The 13,175-nt window shown below is 34.7% G+C and overlaps 1 protein-coding gene across 1 annotated transcript; it reads left to right on the plus strand.

The window, feature by feature from the left end:
• The first annotated feature begins 2,230 nt into the window (after positions 1–2,230).
• Positions 2,231–10,848, plus strand: LOC145131551 (TMV resistance protein N-like). The gene is made up of 6 exons (XM_079066225.1): positions 2,231–2,398; positions 6,228–6,822; positions 7,399–8,479; positions 8,572–8,793; positions 9,107–9,961; positions 10,054–10,848. Exons 2-6 carry the CDS (start codon positions 6,320–6,322, stop codon positions 10,630–10,632), a joined length of 3,240 nt encoding a protein of 1,079 aa, XP_078922351.1. The 5' UTR covers positions 2,231–2,398; positions 6,228–6,319; the 3' UTR covers positions 10,633–10,848.
• Positions 10,849–13,175: the final 2,327 nt, after the last annotated feature.

Consider the following 13,175-nt stretch of genomic DNA (forward strand, 5'->3'; position numbering starts at 1 on the left):
TTATTAAAAAAAATTATCACCCACTGAACCCCACCTCTCTCTCTCTCTCTCTCTCTCTCTCTCTCTCTCTCTCTCTCTCTCTCTCTCTCTCTCTCTCTCTCTCTCTCTCTCTCTCTCAACAACATCAAAATTGGTAATCGGTCTACCTTCTCCTTCTATTATATTGGTGCTCGGAAACTACCACCTATACCACCATTGTCGCCCCTTACTTGTGCAACACCACCCATCCCTAGCAAACTCCGGTGACAATGGCTTGCAACCCAGACGCAAACTCTAGCGACGTGACCCACCTACCACCGCCCCTTCGTCTTCTCTGGTAGCTCTATATGTTCGTTTCCAGATCTGCAAATGAGACCGGCATACCCGATCTTTTCTTTAAACCTATTGATCTGCAGATTCTAACCCGAGGAAGAAGAGAGAGGTGATAAAACCCTTCATATGGAAAGTCGACGTTTTTAAACCATCGATTTTCCTATGTTTCAGGTCTTCTGGGAGGGAGAGGCATTTGGAAAAAATCGATGAATGGTGGTTTGGTGGTCAGCGGTGAAGGGTCATCTGGTTAAGGAAGAAGAGGTGAGGGTAGGGGTTGATGAAGGTGGTTGGCAGCGAATAACAGTGGAGAACGAAGATGGTGGTGAATGACGATCACATCATCTTCTATGGAAGTGGTGGTGACTGATGAAAATCCTAATCATTGAAAGACGGAGATGGTGGTATTTGGGTAGGGACATCACCAATCAGAATGGTGGTGATGGTGGGGAAATTTCATTGAGGTCTGAGGAAAGAAAGATGGGTGAGGGTGGGATTGGTTGTTTGTAGTGGAGGGTGGTGGCAGTCGGTGGTGATGGTGGTGGACAGTGGTAGTTGTTGGTGGTTGCAGTCTGTGGTGATGGTGGCATCCATTAGGGGTGATATGTTTCTTGAGGGTGTGTGTGTGTTTCTTTTGTTGATAGAGAAAAGACAAATGAAATATAAATGAAAAATATAAATTAAATTAATTTATGTATTTCAGCAATTAAAGAAAATGAAAAATATAAATTATAAGGGCATAATTGTCTTTTTAAGTGTGTAGGGGCCAAAAACAATAAAAAGTTCCAAAATTGGACTACTGATGCACCATTAAACTTTTTTGGACCAAAGTCACAAAATTTTACCAACAACAGAGACCATTTTTGCAATTTTGTCTTTTGCAAATGCCCAAAAATTAGATCATTTTCTTATATTTTCCAAATTATGTTACCAGTTTTGTAAATATCCCGATTTTAAGTAGGTCTGGCAATCGTGTCGTGTTCGGGTTGGCGTGTCGCGGGTTGGCAGGTCAAAATATATCAACCCAAACACGACCCATTTAAATATACATGTCACGGGTTGGCAGGTCACGGGTTGGCGGGTTTGGAACATTAACCCATATATGGCCCGCCAACCCATTTATTTATACGGGTTCACAGGTTGGCGGGTTTGTGGGTCAGATTTGGGTTCGTGGCTCAAATTCCATAAATAAAATTGACAATTAAACATGAATAAATTCTTGATGGTTGATGCAAACATATTCGAATTTTAGACACTTAAGTTTTAAACATCCAAGTAAAAATTAAAAACATTCATAGAAACATGTTCAAACTAAACATTAATACAAACATAGATAATTCAACTGCTAAAGTAATAGCCACAATTCCCATTTTTTCTCCCAAAAAACAAAGTCAATTCTCCAACACCATTTCGATACCTGATTTCGATCACAGAGTAATAGAGGGGATAGTAGGACTGTGGGAGACCGGGACATTGGAAGTCTGGAAGAGGGAGATACGCTCATACGCAATTTGATTTTGAGAAGCACGAGTCAAAATGTCAAAACAGTCAAATGGTCTACGAATCAATGGTATATATTATATAATACTTATTAAATATTATTACTTGATACATAATAGATTTAAAAATAAAATAATTTTTTTTATTAAAATTATAAACGGGTTGGCGGGTCAATCCGTTTATTTTTTGAGAAACCCATATATGACCCGTTTAATAAACGGGTTGGCGGGTTGAAAAACTCAACCCAAACCCATTTATTTCGTATCGTGTCGCAGGTCGTGTCGAGAATTGTCAGCCCTAATTTTAAGGGTTATGAGGTAATAATGTGAAGAAATGTGAGGACTAATAATGAAACTCTGAAACTTGAGTAAATATATAAAAGGTGATAATTACTTTCTTATTGTTTTCACTACCTCGTTAATCTATCCGAAGAACTGGGAGAACAGAGTGAACGGTAGCTACCTACTCAAATCGATCCAAGTTGAAAGGATAAATTAAGGATACATACTATTGAAGTTGAAGTATAAACCCTCAAAGTAATGAGATAGAAAGGGTTTCAGCTAAAGTTTGGTGTCGCTGGGAATTTGAGGTACGTTCGTCAAACTGATAAATTGATGAATTATAAGTTACCAAGAAAGAAATGGATGTGTTAATGAAGTTTTATATAATGTGTTGAGTAAATTTTATCAAATGGTTAAAAATATGTCGACCCGGAATGTGAGAAACGTATTTTGACCTAATTTAGTCAAAGTTGTGAAAGTTGTGACCTAATTTAGTCAAAGTTGTGAAATTTTGGAATTAGTTAGTTAGGTTATCAAATTAAACAATCTGTGAAGTTAATATGCTGTTGTGTATGTTATATATGAATGGAATTTGGAAGAAAACGAGTCTAATGATGTGTATATGTGTTGTGGATACTAAAAGAAAGTGAAACAGGGGGTTGGTCCCTTGTGCGCTGCTGTGTGTTTGTTGAGAAAATACAAGTATGCTTGCCACTATTTGAATTTTTGTATTGCTACGTTTAAGCACCAAATACCTAGGAAACTCTTTATTAGTAGATAACATTATAATTGGATCAAAGATACTACTCATTTACTGATTACCAATTCTGGTGTTTCAAATCCAATCTGGTTATTTCAAGTTAACCTTTATAAATCAAATACAAGTTATAGGTGTTGGTGGGAAAGCAAAAGTTCGTAATATAAGCCTTGTGAAACGCATATATTCGGGTTGTATGTTTATACAGCGATAGTAAATCAATAGACTTATACTTAATACAATCGTAGTAAATCAATAGACTAATACTTAATGATGGTTACGAGTGTGAATTTTAGTAGATGGTATCATTGTAAAAGTTATAATATAGTGACTTAGTGATGTCCTCTTGGAAGGCTATATACGTATTTGGGAAATGGGCTTAATAAGGTAATTAACTTTTCGGTTTGTTCACATCTGGGTAACTATCTTTTTTTGTATACATTTAGGTAACGAACTTTTTGTAAGTGTTCACATATGACCATTATGACCGGCTGTAGCGGGTTACATCCAGTCATAATGGTCATATGTGAACACTTCCAAAAAGTTCGTTACCTAGATGTGTACAAAAAAAAGATAGTTACCCAGATTTGAACAAACCGAAAAGGTAAGAGTAAATTACACGAATGGTCCCTGTAGTTTAGGTAATTTGTGCGTTTGGTCCCTAACTTATTTTTTAACGTGGATGATCCTTACTGTTTATTTTTGTTGTGCGTTTGGTCACTGTCTTACCTCAAAAGACTATTGTGCCCTTTTTTAATTAATTTTATTATTTATGTATTTATTTTTTATATATTTTAAAAAATTAATAGACCCCATATAATTGTATCTACTCACCGTACACCTAAAACCACATTCGAGAAATTTAAGCTCGGTCCCACCAATCACCATCCCATCTCTCATCCTCCTCAACTTCTCTTTCCTTTCCATCTTTAATGACATCAACGTCTTCACTATCCCTTCTTTTTTCGGTCCTTCAACTCCGGAGAACCAACACCACAACCCTTATATTGGGTTGTGGTGGTGGAAAATTCAATGAAGAGACAGTGGGTTGTAGGGTTGGTTCGTTGTAGTTGAAAGACCGAAAATATAAGGGATGATGAAGACGTCAATATCACTAAAGATGGAAAGGAAATAGAAGTTGAGGATGAAGAGAGATGGGATGGTGACCAGTGGGACCCAACTTAAATTTCTCAAATGTGGTTTCAGGTTTAAGGTGAGGAGATGCAGGTATGTGGGGTCTATTAATTTTTTTAAATATATAAAAAATAAATACATAAATAATAAAAAAAAATTAAAAAGGGCACAATAGTCTTTTGAGGTAAGACAGGAACCAAACGCACAACAAAAATAAAAAGTAAGGATCATCAGAGTTAGAAAATAAGTTAGGGACCAAACACACAAATTACCGAAACCACAGGGACCATTCGTGTAATTTACTTACCTTTTCGGTGTATTCACATCTGGGTAACAATCTTTTTTTTACACATCTAGGTAACGAACTTTTTGGAAGTGTTTACATATGACCATTATGACCGGATATAACCTGCTATAGCCGGTCATAATGGTCATATGTGAACACTTCCAAAAAGTTCGTTTCCTAGATGTGTACAAAAAAAAGATAGTTACCTAGATGTGAACAAACCGAAAAGTTAATTACCTTATTAAGTCCATTTCCCTACGTATTTTTGTAAGCATAATATGTATTTATATGTTTTTTAGAAGTATAATTAGATTTTTTTAGAGGTACAAATCTGTATTTTTACGTTTTTAGAACTATAACTACGATTTTTCATATAAACATGCTTTTGATTGATATGCTTCTACTTACATTTTTATACTTCTAGAAGATCATTAATATTTCTAAAAAATATATTTATATTTCTAAAACATGTAAAAATGAGTATTTATACTTCTAAAACAACATATTTATACAATGTTTAATTAAACTTTTTTTTCGTGTATAGTTATGTTTTTTCTACATGAATACGTATAATATGAAAAAAAAAATCATACTTAAGGTAAAAACGTAAAAGATTTGTGAACATAAGGTTTTCTTTTTTGCAAATTTGAGTTCATGGTAACATGGAAACTGTTATTACAACTAACAAGGGAAAAAATGAAAAACTTGGCAAACTTTGGGTATAAACGAGCAAGAAATCATGACACGGATAAAACCAACAAAATTTGCCAACCTTAAGGACTTTCATGTCAAAAGCCCTTATGTATTAGGAGTAAATGCTGAAATTCCGTGGCATAAGTTATTTGACATATAGCATAACTTATGAAATAAATTTCGGGTGAGAATGTACAACGTAAATGGGATGGAGCATTACGAAATAATGAAAAAAATCATGTTTGTTTGCCACAAAGGAACAAATGGAGAATTATCTCATGGAATGCAATTCCTTCTCACATGATTTTCATTGCATGGGGGAGGGGTGTTCTTTTTTTCATTCTTTTAGGGACCGGAATGATATATTTTAATTATAAATTACTTTTATTCATATAATATTCAATAATACTAATCTTTCTTATTAAGTTTTAATATGTTAATTAAACTATTTTTTGGTATTTATATTTTTTATAAATATATTTTATGATTACATGCTAGTTTTGAGTTTGTAAACAATATTGTAATTGATATATATATATATATATATATATATATATATATATATATATATACATACATTTTTTTACTATTTGAAATACACATAGAACATAAGTTAAACGAAATGAAATATGCTTATATGTATTTTATTTAAGGATATACCTTTATTTGATTAAATACAATAACATTTTTTTATTGATCAATTTAATTTTTATTTAGTTTTTAATCTAATGCATAAGAAAAAACATGTTTGAATGACTCATTCCATTTTTTCAACCAACCTAACATGACTATGAAATGTAATGATCAATTTTATTACCTCATTCATTCCATTACTTCGAGATTCCATTCCCATCGTAGCAAACAAAATTACTTTTTCATTATTTTCACTATGTGGTTTATCGATCTAGAGAATTGAGAGAAAAGAGTCAAGCTGTGGAACAAATCCTATGGAAATTGAATTATGAGCTTTTAAATTAAAGAGTTGAGAAAGGGAGTTTGCTTAAGTTTTGTTTTGTGGTGAAATTTCCTCCACTTATTGTAAGAAAAATCTCAATGTAGAATATTGAGTAAAACATTAGTTTCTATAATGTGTTTGTGGAAAAACTAACTCACATTATCTTCGAATTGTAGCTTGTATTATACATTCAAAGGAGTTTTTTATGACCAAAAAAATGAAAAAGAAAAGTGTAAGGACTAGTTATGAGATTTTCTACATGGTAATCTGTTCAATTACGAGTTCTTACGAGATTTTCCTACATGATAACAGGTTTTATTGGAAACTCACATTTCTCTGTATGAGGTTTTGTTCATTGAGGTGCTTAGACCACTTACATTCTATCTCAAGCAATTAACACATCGATGGCATCATCATCAGCAGCTTCTCCTTCCTCTCCTGCTCTTTCTTCTCAGTCATGGAAGTACCATGTTTTTCTTAGCTTCAGAGGAGAAGATACTCGCAATACTTTTGTGGGTCATCTCTACTCAGCTCTTGAACAAGAAGGTATCTACACATTCAAAGACAACGAAACACTTCCCCGAGGAGAATCAATCCACCCATCCCTTATGAAGGCTATTGAAGAATCACAAATAGCCATCATTGTATTTTCAAAAAACTATTGTGATTCATCGTGGTGTCTGGATGAACTTGCACATATTATGAAATGCAGGGATACGAGAAGCCAGATTGTTATGCCTATATTTTATGATGTGGATCCCTCTGAAATACGAAAACAAAAACAGCAGTGCGGAGAAGCATTTGCTGAACACGAGTTTGAGAACAAGACCAAGGTTGAATCTTGGAGAAAAGCACTTGTGGATGCAAGTAATATTTCTGGATGGGAACCCAAGCACATTGCCAACGGGTAATTTTCTTCTTTTTTTTGCACCTTTTTTGTTTACGACATATATGTGTGCTCTACAACTCATTTATACTTGTACCTTATATGTTTTTAAAACAAATGTTTTAATTAGTCTTAATGAAGTTGATGACCATGATAAACAAAGAGGTTTTGACTTAATCACTTGATCAAAGAGCCGAATATAAACCTGGTGGAGATTATGGTTGGCTTTCAGTAGATGTGGTTTCTTATCATAGTGGGCAAGTTAAAAGATATCCCAAGTATTAGGATTATGTATAAGCTCAAATTAAGTTATGATGTAATTGGTTGTGTTTTAGCTCTAATTTAGTTTTAACAACTCACTTCAAGCTATGGTGACAAATCCATCTTGCTTTACTTTTTGCTATTTGAAACTATTTCATATTTCCTGAGAAAATTGTTATATATTACTTCTATGTGATATTTGACTTTACAAGTTATATTTGGATGAGAAAGATAAAAGGTAATTAGGACTCCTTTTCTTTATTTCATGGAAGATGAAACAAGTGCCTCTTTTGTCAAAGTGTGTACGTTAATTATCCTTCTAAATCGGATGTGTAGGCATGAATCAAAAGGCATCAAACAAATTGTTGCCGAAATTTCGCAGAAGTTGCATCGAGTAACTTCAAGTGAAAATGAAAACCTGATCGGAATGGGGTCTCGCTTGCAAGCTTTGAGATTGGAGTTACAAGTTGGGTCAGGTGGTGTGCGCATGGTTGGAATATGGGGGGTTGGGGGTGGTGGTAAGACTACTCTTGCTTCTTCCATATATGATGAAATCTGTAGGCAGTTTGATGGTTGTTGCTTTGTTCAAAATATTCGAGAGGAATCAAGCAGGTATGGTTTGGGAAAGTTGGAAGGAGAGATTCTTTCAAAAATGGGAGTAAACAATGTTGGAGGAGGAAGATGCATGATTAAGGATAGGTTGTGCCATAAAAAGGTGTTAATTGTTCTAGATGATGTCGATCACCTTGACCAACTAAAAACGTTGGCTGGATCACATGATTGGTTCGGTGAAGGAAGTCTAATAATAATAACAACCCGTGATAAGCATTTATTAGCTGCACACCAAGTAAATGTGATGCACAATATTAGCTTGTTAAACAGTGACGAGGCTATGAAGCTTTTTTGCAAACATGCACCCCAAGATAACAGACCTGTGGAAGATTATCAGCAACTTTCAAAAGAAGTGGTGTCTTATGCTGGTGGGCTTCCATTAGCACTTACAGTTCTTGGTTCTTTTCTGCGTGACAAAGACATCAATGAGTGGAGGAGTGCATTAGCCAGACTGAAAGAGATCCCAGATAGTGATATTCTGGAAAAGCTAAAAATTAGCTTTGATGGGCTTAAACCGGTTGAGAAAGAATTGTTCCTTGATATTGCGTGTTTCTTTAGGAGGGAGGATAAAGATAAGGCAATGAGAATCCTTGAGGCTTGTGGTTTTCATCCTGTTATAGGAGTGAAGGTTTTGATACAAAAGGCTCTCATAACCATTTCGTATGGATTGTTTGATATGCATGACTTGGTGCAAGAAATGGGACACCACATTGTTAGAGGGGAACACCCTAACAATCCTGAAAAACATAGTAGGTTGTGGAAGAAGGAAGATATTTTTAAGATATGTGCTATGGATGCAACAACGGTATTGGTTAAACTAGCTTTGCATGATTATCATGTATTTATAAACAAACACTTTTAACTCAACCCTCACACCAATTTGTTCCTCTATCACAGGAGCTTGATATGATTGAAGCAATAAGATTTGAATACAGCAGTAAGGATCAGTTACAAAGGCATAAACATCATCCTGCGATTGTTGCAAATACTAAGAACCTTAGGTGGATTGATTGGGAAGGTGATCTTGCAAATCCATTTCTTTGTAACTTTCCACAAAAGACGCTTTGCTATCTAAGATTGAATAACAGCTTGCAAAGACAACTTTGGGAGGGTTATAAGGTAATTCTTATTGTCTATTTAATTAAGAGATGTAAAAAAAGTGATGATGAATGATAGACCTAACTAAAGCTATATTTTTGTTGATTGATAACCATTATAAGACATTGATGTAAATCATTTGTGTTCAAAAAATCCTTTATTATCTTGCTTTTAGTAAGAGATATTTAGATTGTTAATTAAACAAACACCTCACTAATGATTTCCATGTACACATGGAAGAAATTAGGTTTTTGTGTAATTATAATAATATATATGTATATGTGTGTGTGCGTGCGTGCCAAAATTTTGACTTGTTTGCACTTGTATACAACAGTTGCTGCCAAATTTGAAGACAATTGAACTTCAGAGTTTGCGTAACCTAATAACGATACCAGATTTTGATGGACTTCCAAATCTTGAAAAATTCGTTCTTAGTGGATGTTTATATTTAGAAGAGATTCATCCATCGATTGGACGCTTGGAAAGGCTTGTTTCCTTATCCATATCAAGTTGTTCCAGTCTTAAAAGGTTCACACCCATTCCCGGACTACAGAAACTTGAGATCCTTTCATTCACAGGGTGCAGCAAACTTTTTAAGTTCTCAGAGATCCAAGAAGAGAACATGGAGAATTTACCACGTCTTGATTTGGATAATAGAAGGAAAGAAGTTGCATCTTATATAGAATCATGTACAAACTTTTTTGTTAATTGTTGGAGGTGTTGTTGCAGCAATATTCCTGGTGTAAAATGTTGTTCACAGGAGCCTTTAGCTCAAAACAACATGAAGACTTGCTTACGTGACAACAACATGAACAACATAGGGTTACAGTTTTTTCTGAGAGACTTACGAGAGTTGGATCTCAGCTACTGCAGATTAGGAGATGAAAGCATGAGATCTGCTATTTGGGAGTTACCCAACTTGCGAAAACTCGATCTATCAGGAAATAAATTTTCACGGTTGAATCTTAGTCCCTTGCGACTTCCTCGGCTCAAATGCTTTGATGTGTCATGCTGCAAAAACCTTGTAGAATTGTCAGAGCTGCCATCAAGTATAGCTGTTGTTATAGCGGATGGTTGTAAGTCACTTGAAAGCTTTGGAGATATTTCAAACTGCAAATGGTTGTGGAAAGTCTCACTTCGGCGTGGGAACAAATTTTTTGGTTACATATTACTAGATTCCATGATCCAGGTTTGGCTCTATTTACCATTTAAATTCCAATCTTTATTATACAAACCCAAGCATAATAAAAGGATCATAAATGAATGTGTTTTCCATGGCAGGGAAATGCCAGTGAAGATTACTTTATCAGTTTCATTATTGAACATCAGATTCCAAAGGTGTTTATAGGTAGGCTGTTTAGGGGGAGAACATTTACGCCACGTCTTCCAGATGATTGGTACAGTAACTTTTGTGGGTTCTTAATATGCGTTGTTGTTAACCAAATGCCATATCCGGATATTGATATAGTCATCAAGCAGGAGGTAGATGAAGATTCTCTATTTGAGCTTTGGCAGGAGCCTAATGAAGTAATCAAGCCTGAATTTGATAAAAACACAACATATATAGGATATGTTTCCTTTGGTTCATTGAGACACACCGGATTTTCGAATTCATTATACACTACAATATCAGTTTCCTTGGACAGCAGGTATAGGAATTCGTCAAAAGGTCAGAGTTATGTTGGGGCTGAGCTTGTCCCTAGGAAAAGTAAAGGTGATCAGCTACAAACAACAAAAGTCGCAACAGATTCCTCAGAATATTGGGATGAGGAAGCTAGTAGTATAAAGACATTTAAGATCAAACGTGGTTCAAAGTCTTCTATCAAGATTCTATGGCGACCTTGGGACAAGTGGTTCTGACAACCTCTTAGTGATTTGTTTATAAGTTTGTGGCTTTCTTTGTGTTCCTTCATGCGACCATTGTTAATTCTTTCCCTATTTTCCAGTACTTCTACTTTTAGGGTTTTCTTGCTTTCTTGGACACTGTTTTGCTACATTAGTTTTGTTTTGAGGCTTTTATTCCAATTAGTAGTTGTTTTAATATCGTTTACAAAAATAAAAAATATCCTTAATATATGGATATCTTAGCATAATTTGTTGTGATTGTATTAAAAAAGTTTATATTGCTTAAAATGTTTTGTTTTCAAAATTTTAGTAGAACTTCATCATTTATAGTGCCTTCTTTTGACATATCAGATTACTAATACACCATAATCAATGAAGTTTAATCATAATGAAACTGCTTCTGTTTTTTACATAAAATTCCAATTAATGATGTTTTGCTTTTCTTACCAACATGACACAATAGAAATAAAGATAAGTTGTTTCACACTTTATGTAATATCTATTACTTTTAGGTCTACACCAAAAGGCCTTTGATCTAGAGTTGGCCTCATTGAGGTTGAGGGTTTTAGTCTCATCTCAAACATATCTTCATGTCTAACAAAAAAATGAATTTTGTGCCATGTGGCATATCCTAATTATGCTCCAAAATTTCAAAGTGAAATAACTAATATGCCCTTCAGTTTTTAAAACCCGCATGGCATATCCTCCTTCCATTGCAGGTAAACACCAATCCATCTCTTATTCTCCTTCACAGCCCTTCTACATTCCTTAGATTTTTTATTTGGGAATTACGATTGCTGCTTAATAATTATACAAATGTTTTCACATTAAATTCAGCTTCAGGTTCTAATATGATTGTGTTTCTTGTTGGTGATTTGTTATCATCAATGTTATTTAAGTGTAATGGGATTACTTTCTTGACTAAAAGTGATTTTGATAAATATTAAACAAGAAAGGAAGGTGTGGAGTACACACTTGTTTAAGTGTGATCAAGTATCAAAGTATACTGTCATTTAGGGGCGAAGCCCTTGAACGAACGGGGGTCCGGGGGCAGCGCCCCTGGGAGTGGGGTCCAAGGGGCGGCAGAAATCTGAATTTTGGAAATAAACCTGGTTTTTGACTTTGTTTTGACCCTTATATAAATAACCCGGATTAGTAACAGTTTTCAGACATAAAACTGTTTTTTGTGACAGTTTTCAGACATACAACTGTCTGGTGATAGTTTTCTGATGGAAAAACTGATTTAACTAATTTTGGTCTTCATTTGATGGTACTCACGAAATTCATAACACCCAGATTCCCTGTTCTTTTCACTTCTGAGTCTTATCCAATCAAAGATTAGGGAGTACTACCCAAATACTTTGATTTGAAAGTGGAATAACACCCAGATTCTCTGTTCTTTTCTGTTCTTTGCAAGTGCCTTTATTACCTCGAATTTCTAACATTTCTTGCCTTCACCAGACCGGTTCGAGGTGATGAAGGACCATCATCGGTTTTGGTGGGGAAGAATATGACAGAAGTGGAATGGCTAAGGAGAAGCTCTGAAGCTGACACATACCTTATTTGGGGATGATGATGGTAGATATTAAATACACCAAAGCTTATTGTTTGATTGCAATAAAATAAATTGCGTTTTTGAGATATTTTCAAATTGCCCATAATTTCTAGGTCCATTTATAGGTGATAGTTCTGAAGAACTACTGGATGAGGGAAAGGATGCTTCGCTCAGTGAAGATGAAATGGCCAATTTCATTTTTGAAGAAGTTGAAACAGCTGAACCTGCTGCTCCATCTAGGTGTGGCTTTTGTTGCTTAATAATTATATGGTTGTTTTATCGTTATATTTTGGTTAATTATCAACTCCTGGAAATTGTAGGATCAATTGAACTTGTGTAAGGAGAAGCTCCATGGGTCTTTAAATTTGAGCAAAGGTAAGTTTTTTCCCGAATAGTTTATTTTAGTTCCAAAGTATGGAACTCGTAAGGAATCTAACTTTAATGGCATCTTAATTTGCAAATTGTCATGTGAATCTTTCGTTTTGATTTCTTGAGTATTATATACGTTTAATTGGAGACATGTGGAAAAATGATTTTAACTCCATTAAAGGTTAGAGACCATATTTAAAAAGATTATTTATTATTTAAAACCAAAATTTGTAGAATATGAAATGAACATATGTTTTTCTTGGTATGACATGTAAAAGGAACTTGAGGTGACCCGAGCACTAATAGACATTGTTTTGCCCAAAGTAGGAAACTGATCCAATTTCAACAGGGCTGGGCAAAGGAAGAAGCTGATGTGTATAGATGTTTAATGAGTTTAACTGTTAACCTTTATTGTTTAGATCATTATGATTACTACTAACACATATAATATTTTAATTAAATTGGAAGAAATATTGATTTTGTTTATCTTTTAGCTAAATGTTTTGTGATGCAACCCTCTGTAACCATGTCGTCGGAGATAGTGCTCGCCTCTTCCTCCGATTATAACGTCTCTGCCTCTGATTCGAACATAGAATAAACAAAGAGTATGATAGTTCTTCATTGAGAATGGAGA

The sequence above is a fragment of the Lactuca virosa genome, chromosome 8 (genome assembly GCF_052849685.1).
Source record: "Lactuca virosa cultivar CGN04683 chromosome 8, Lactuca_virosa_CGN04683_v6, whole genome shotgun sequence".
Taxonomy (NCBI): domain Eukaryota; kingdom Viridiplantae; phylum Streptophyta; class Magnoliopsida; order Asterales; family Asteraceae; genus Lactuca; species Lactuca virosa.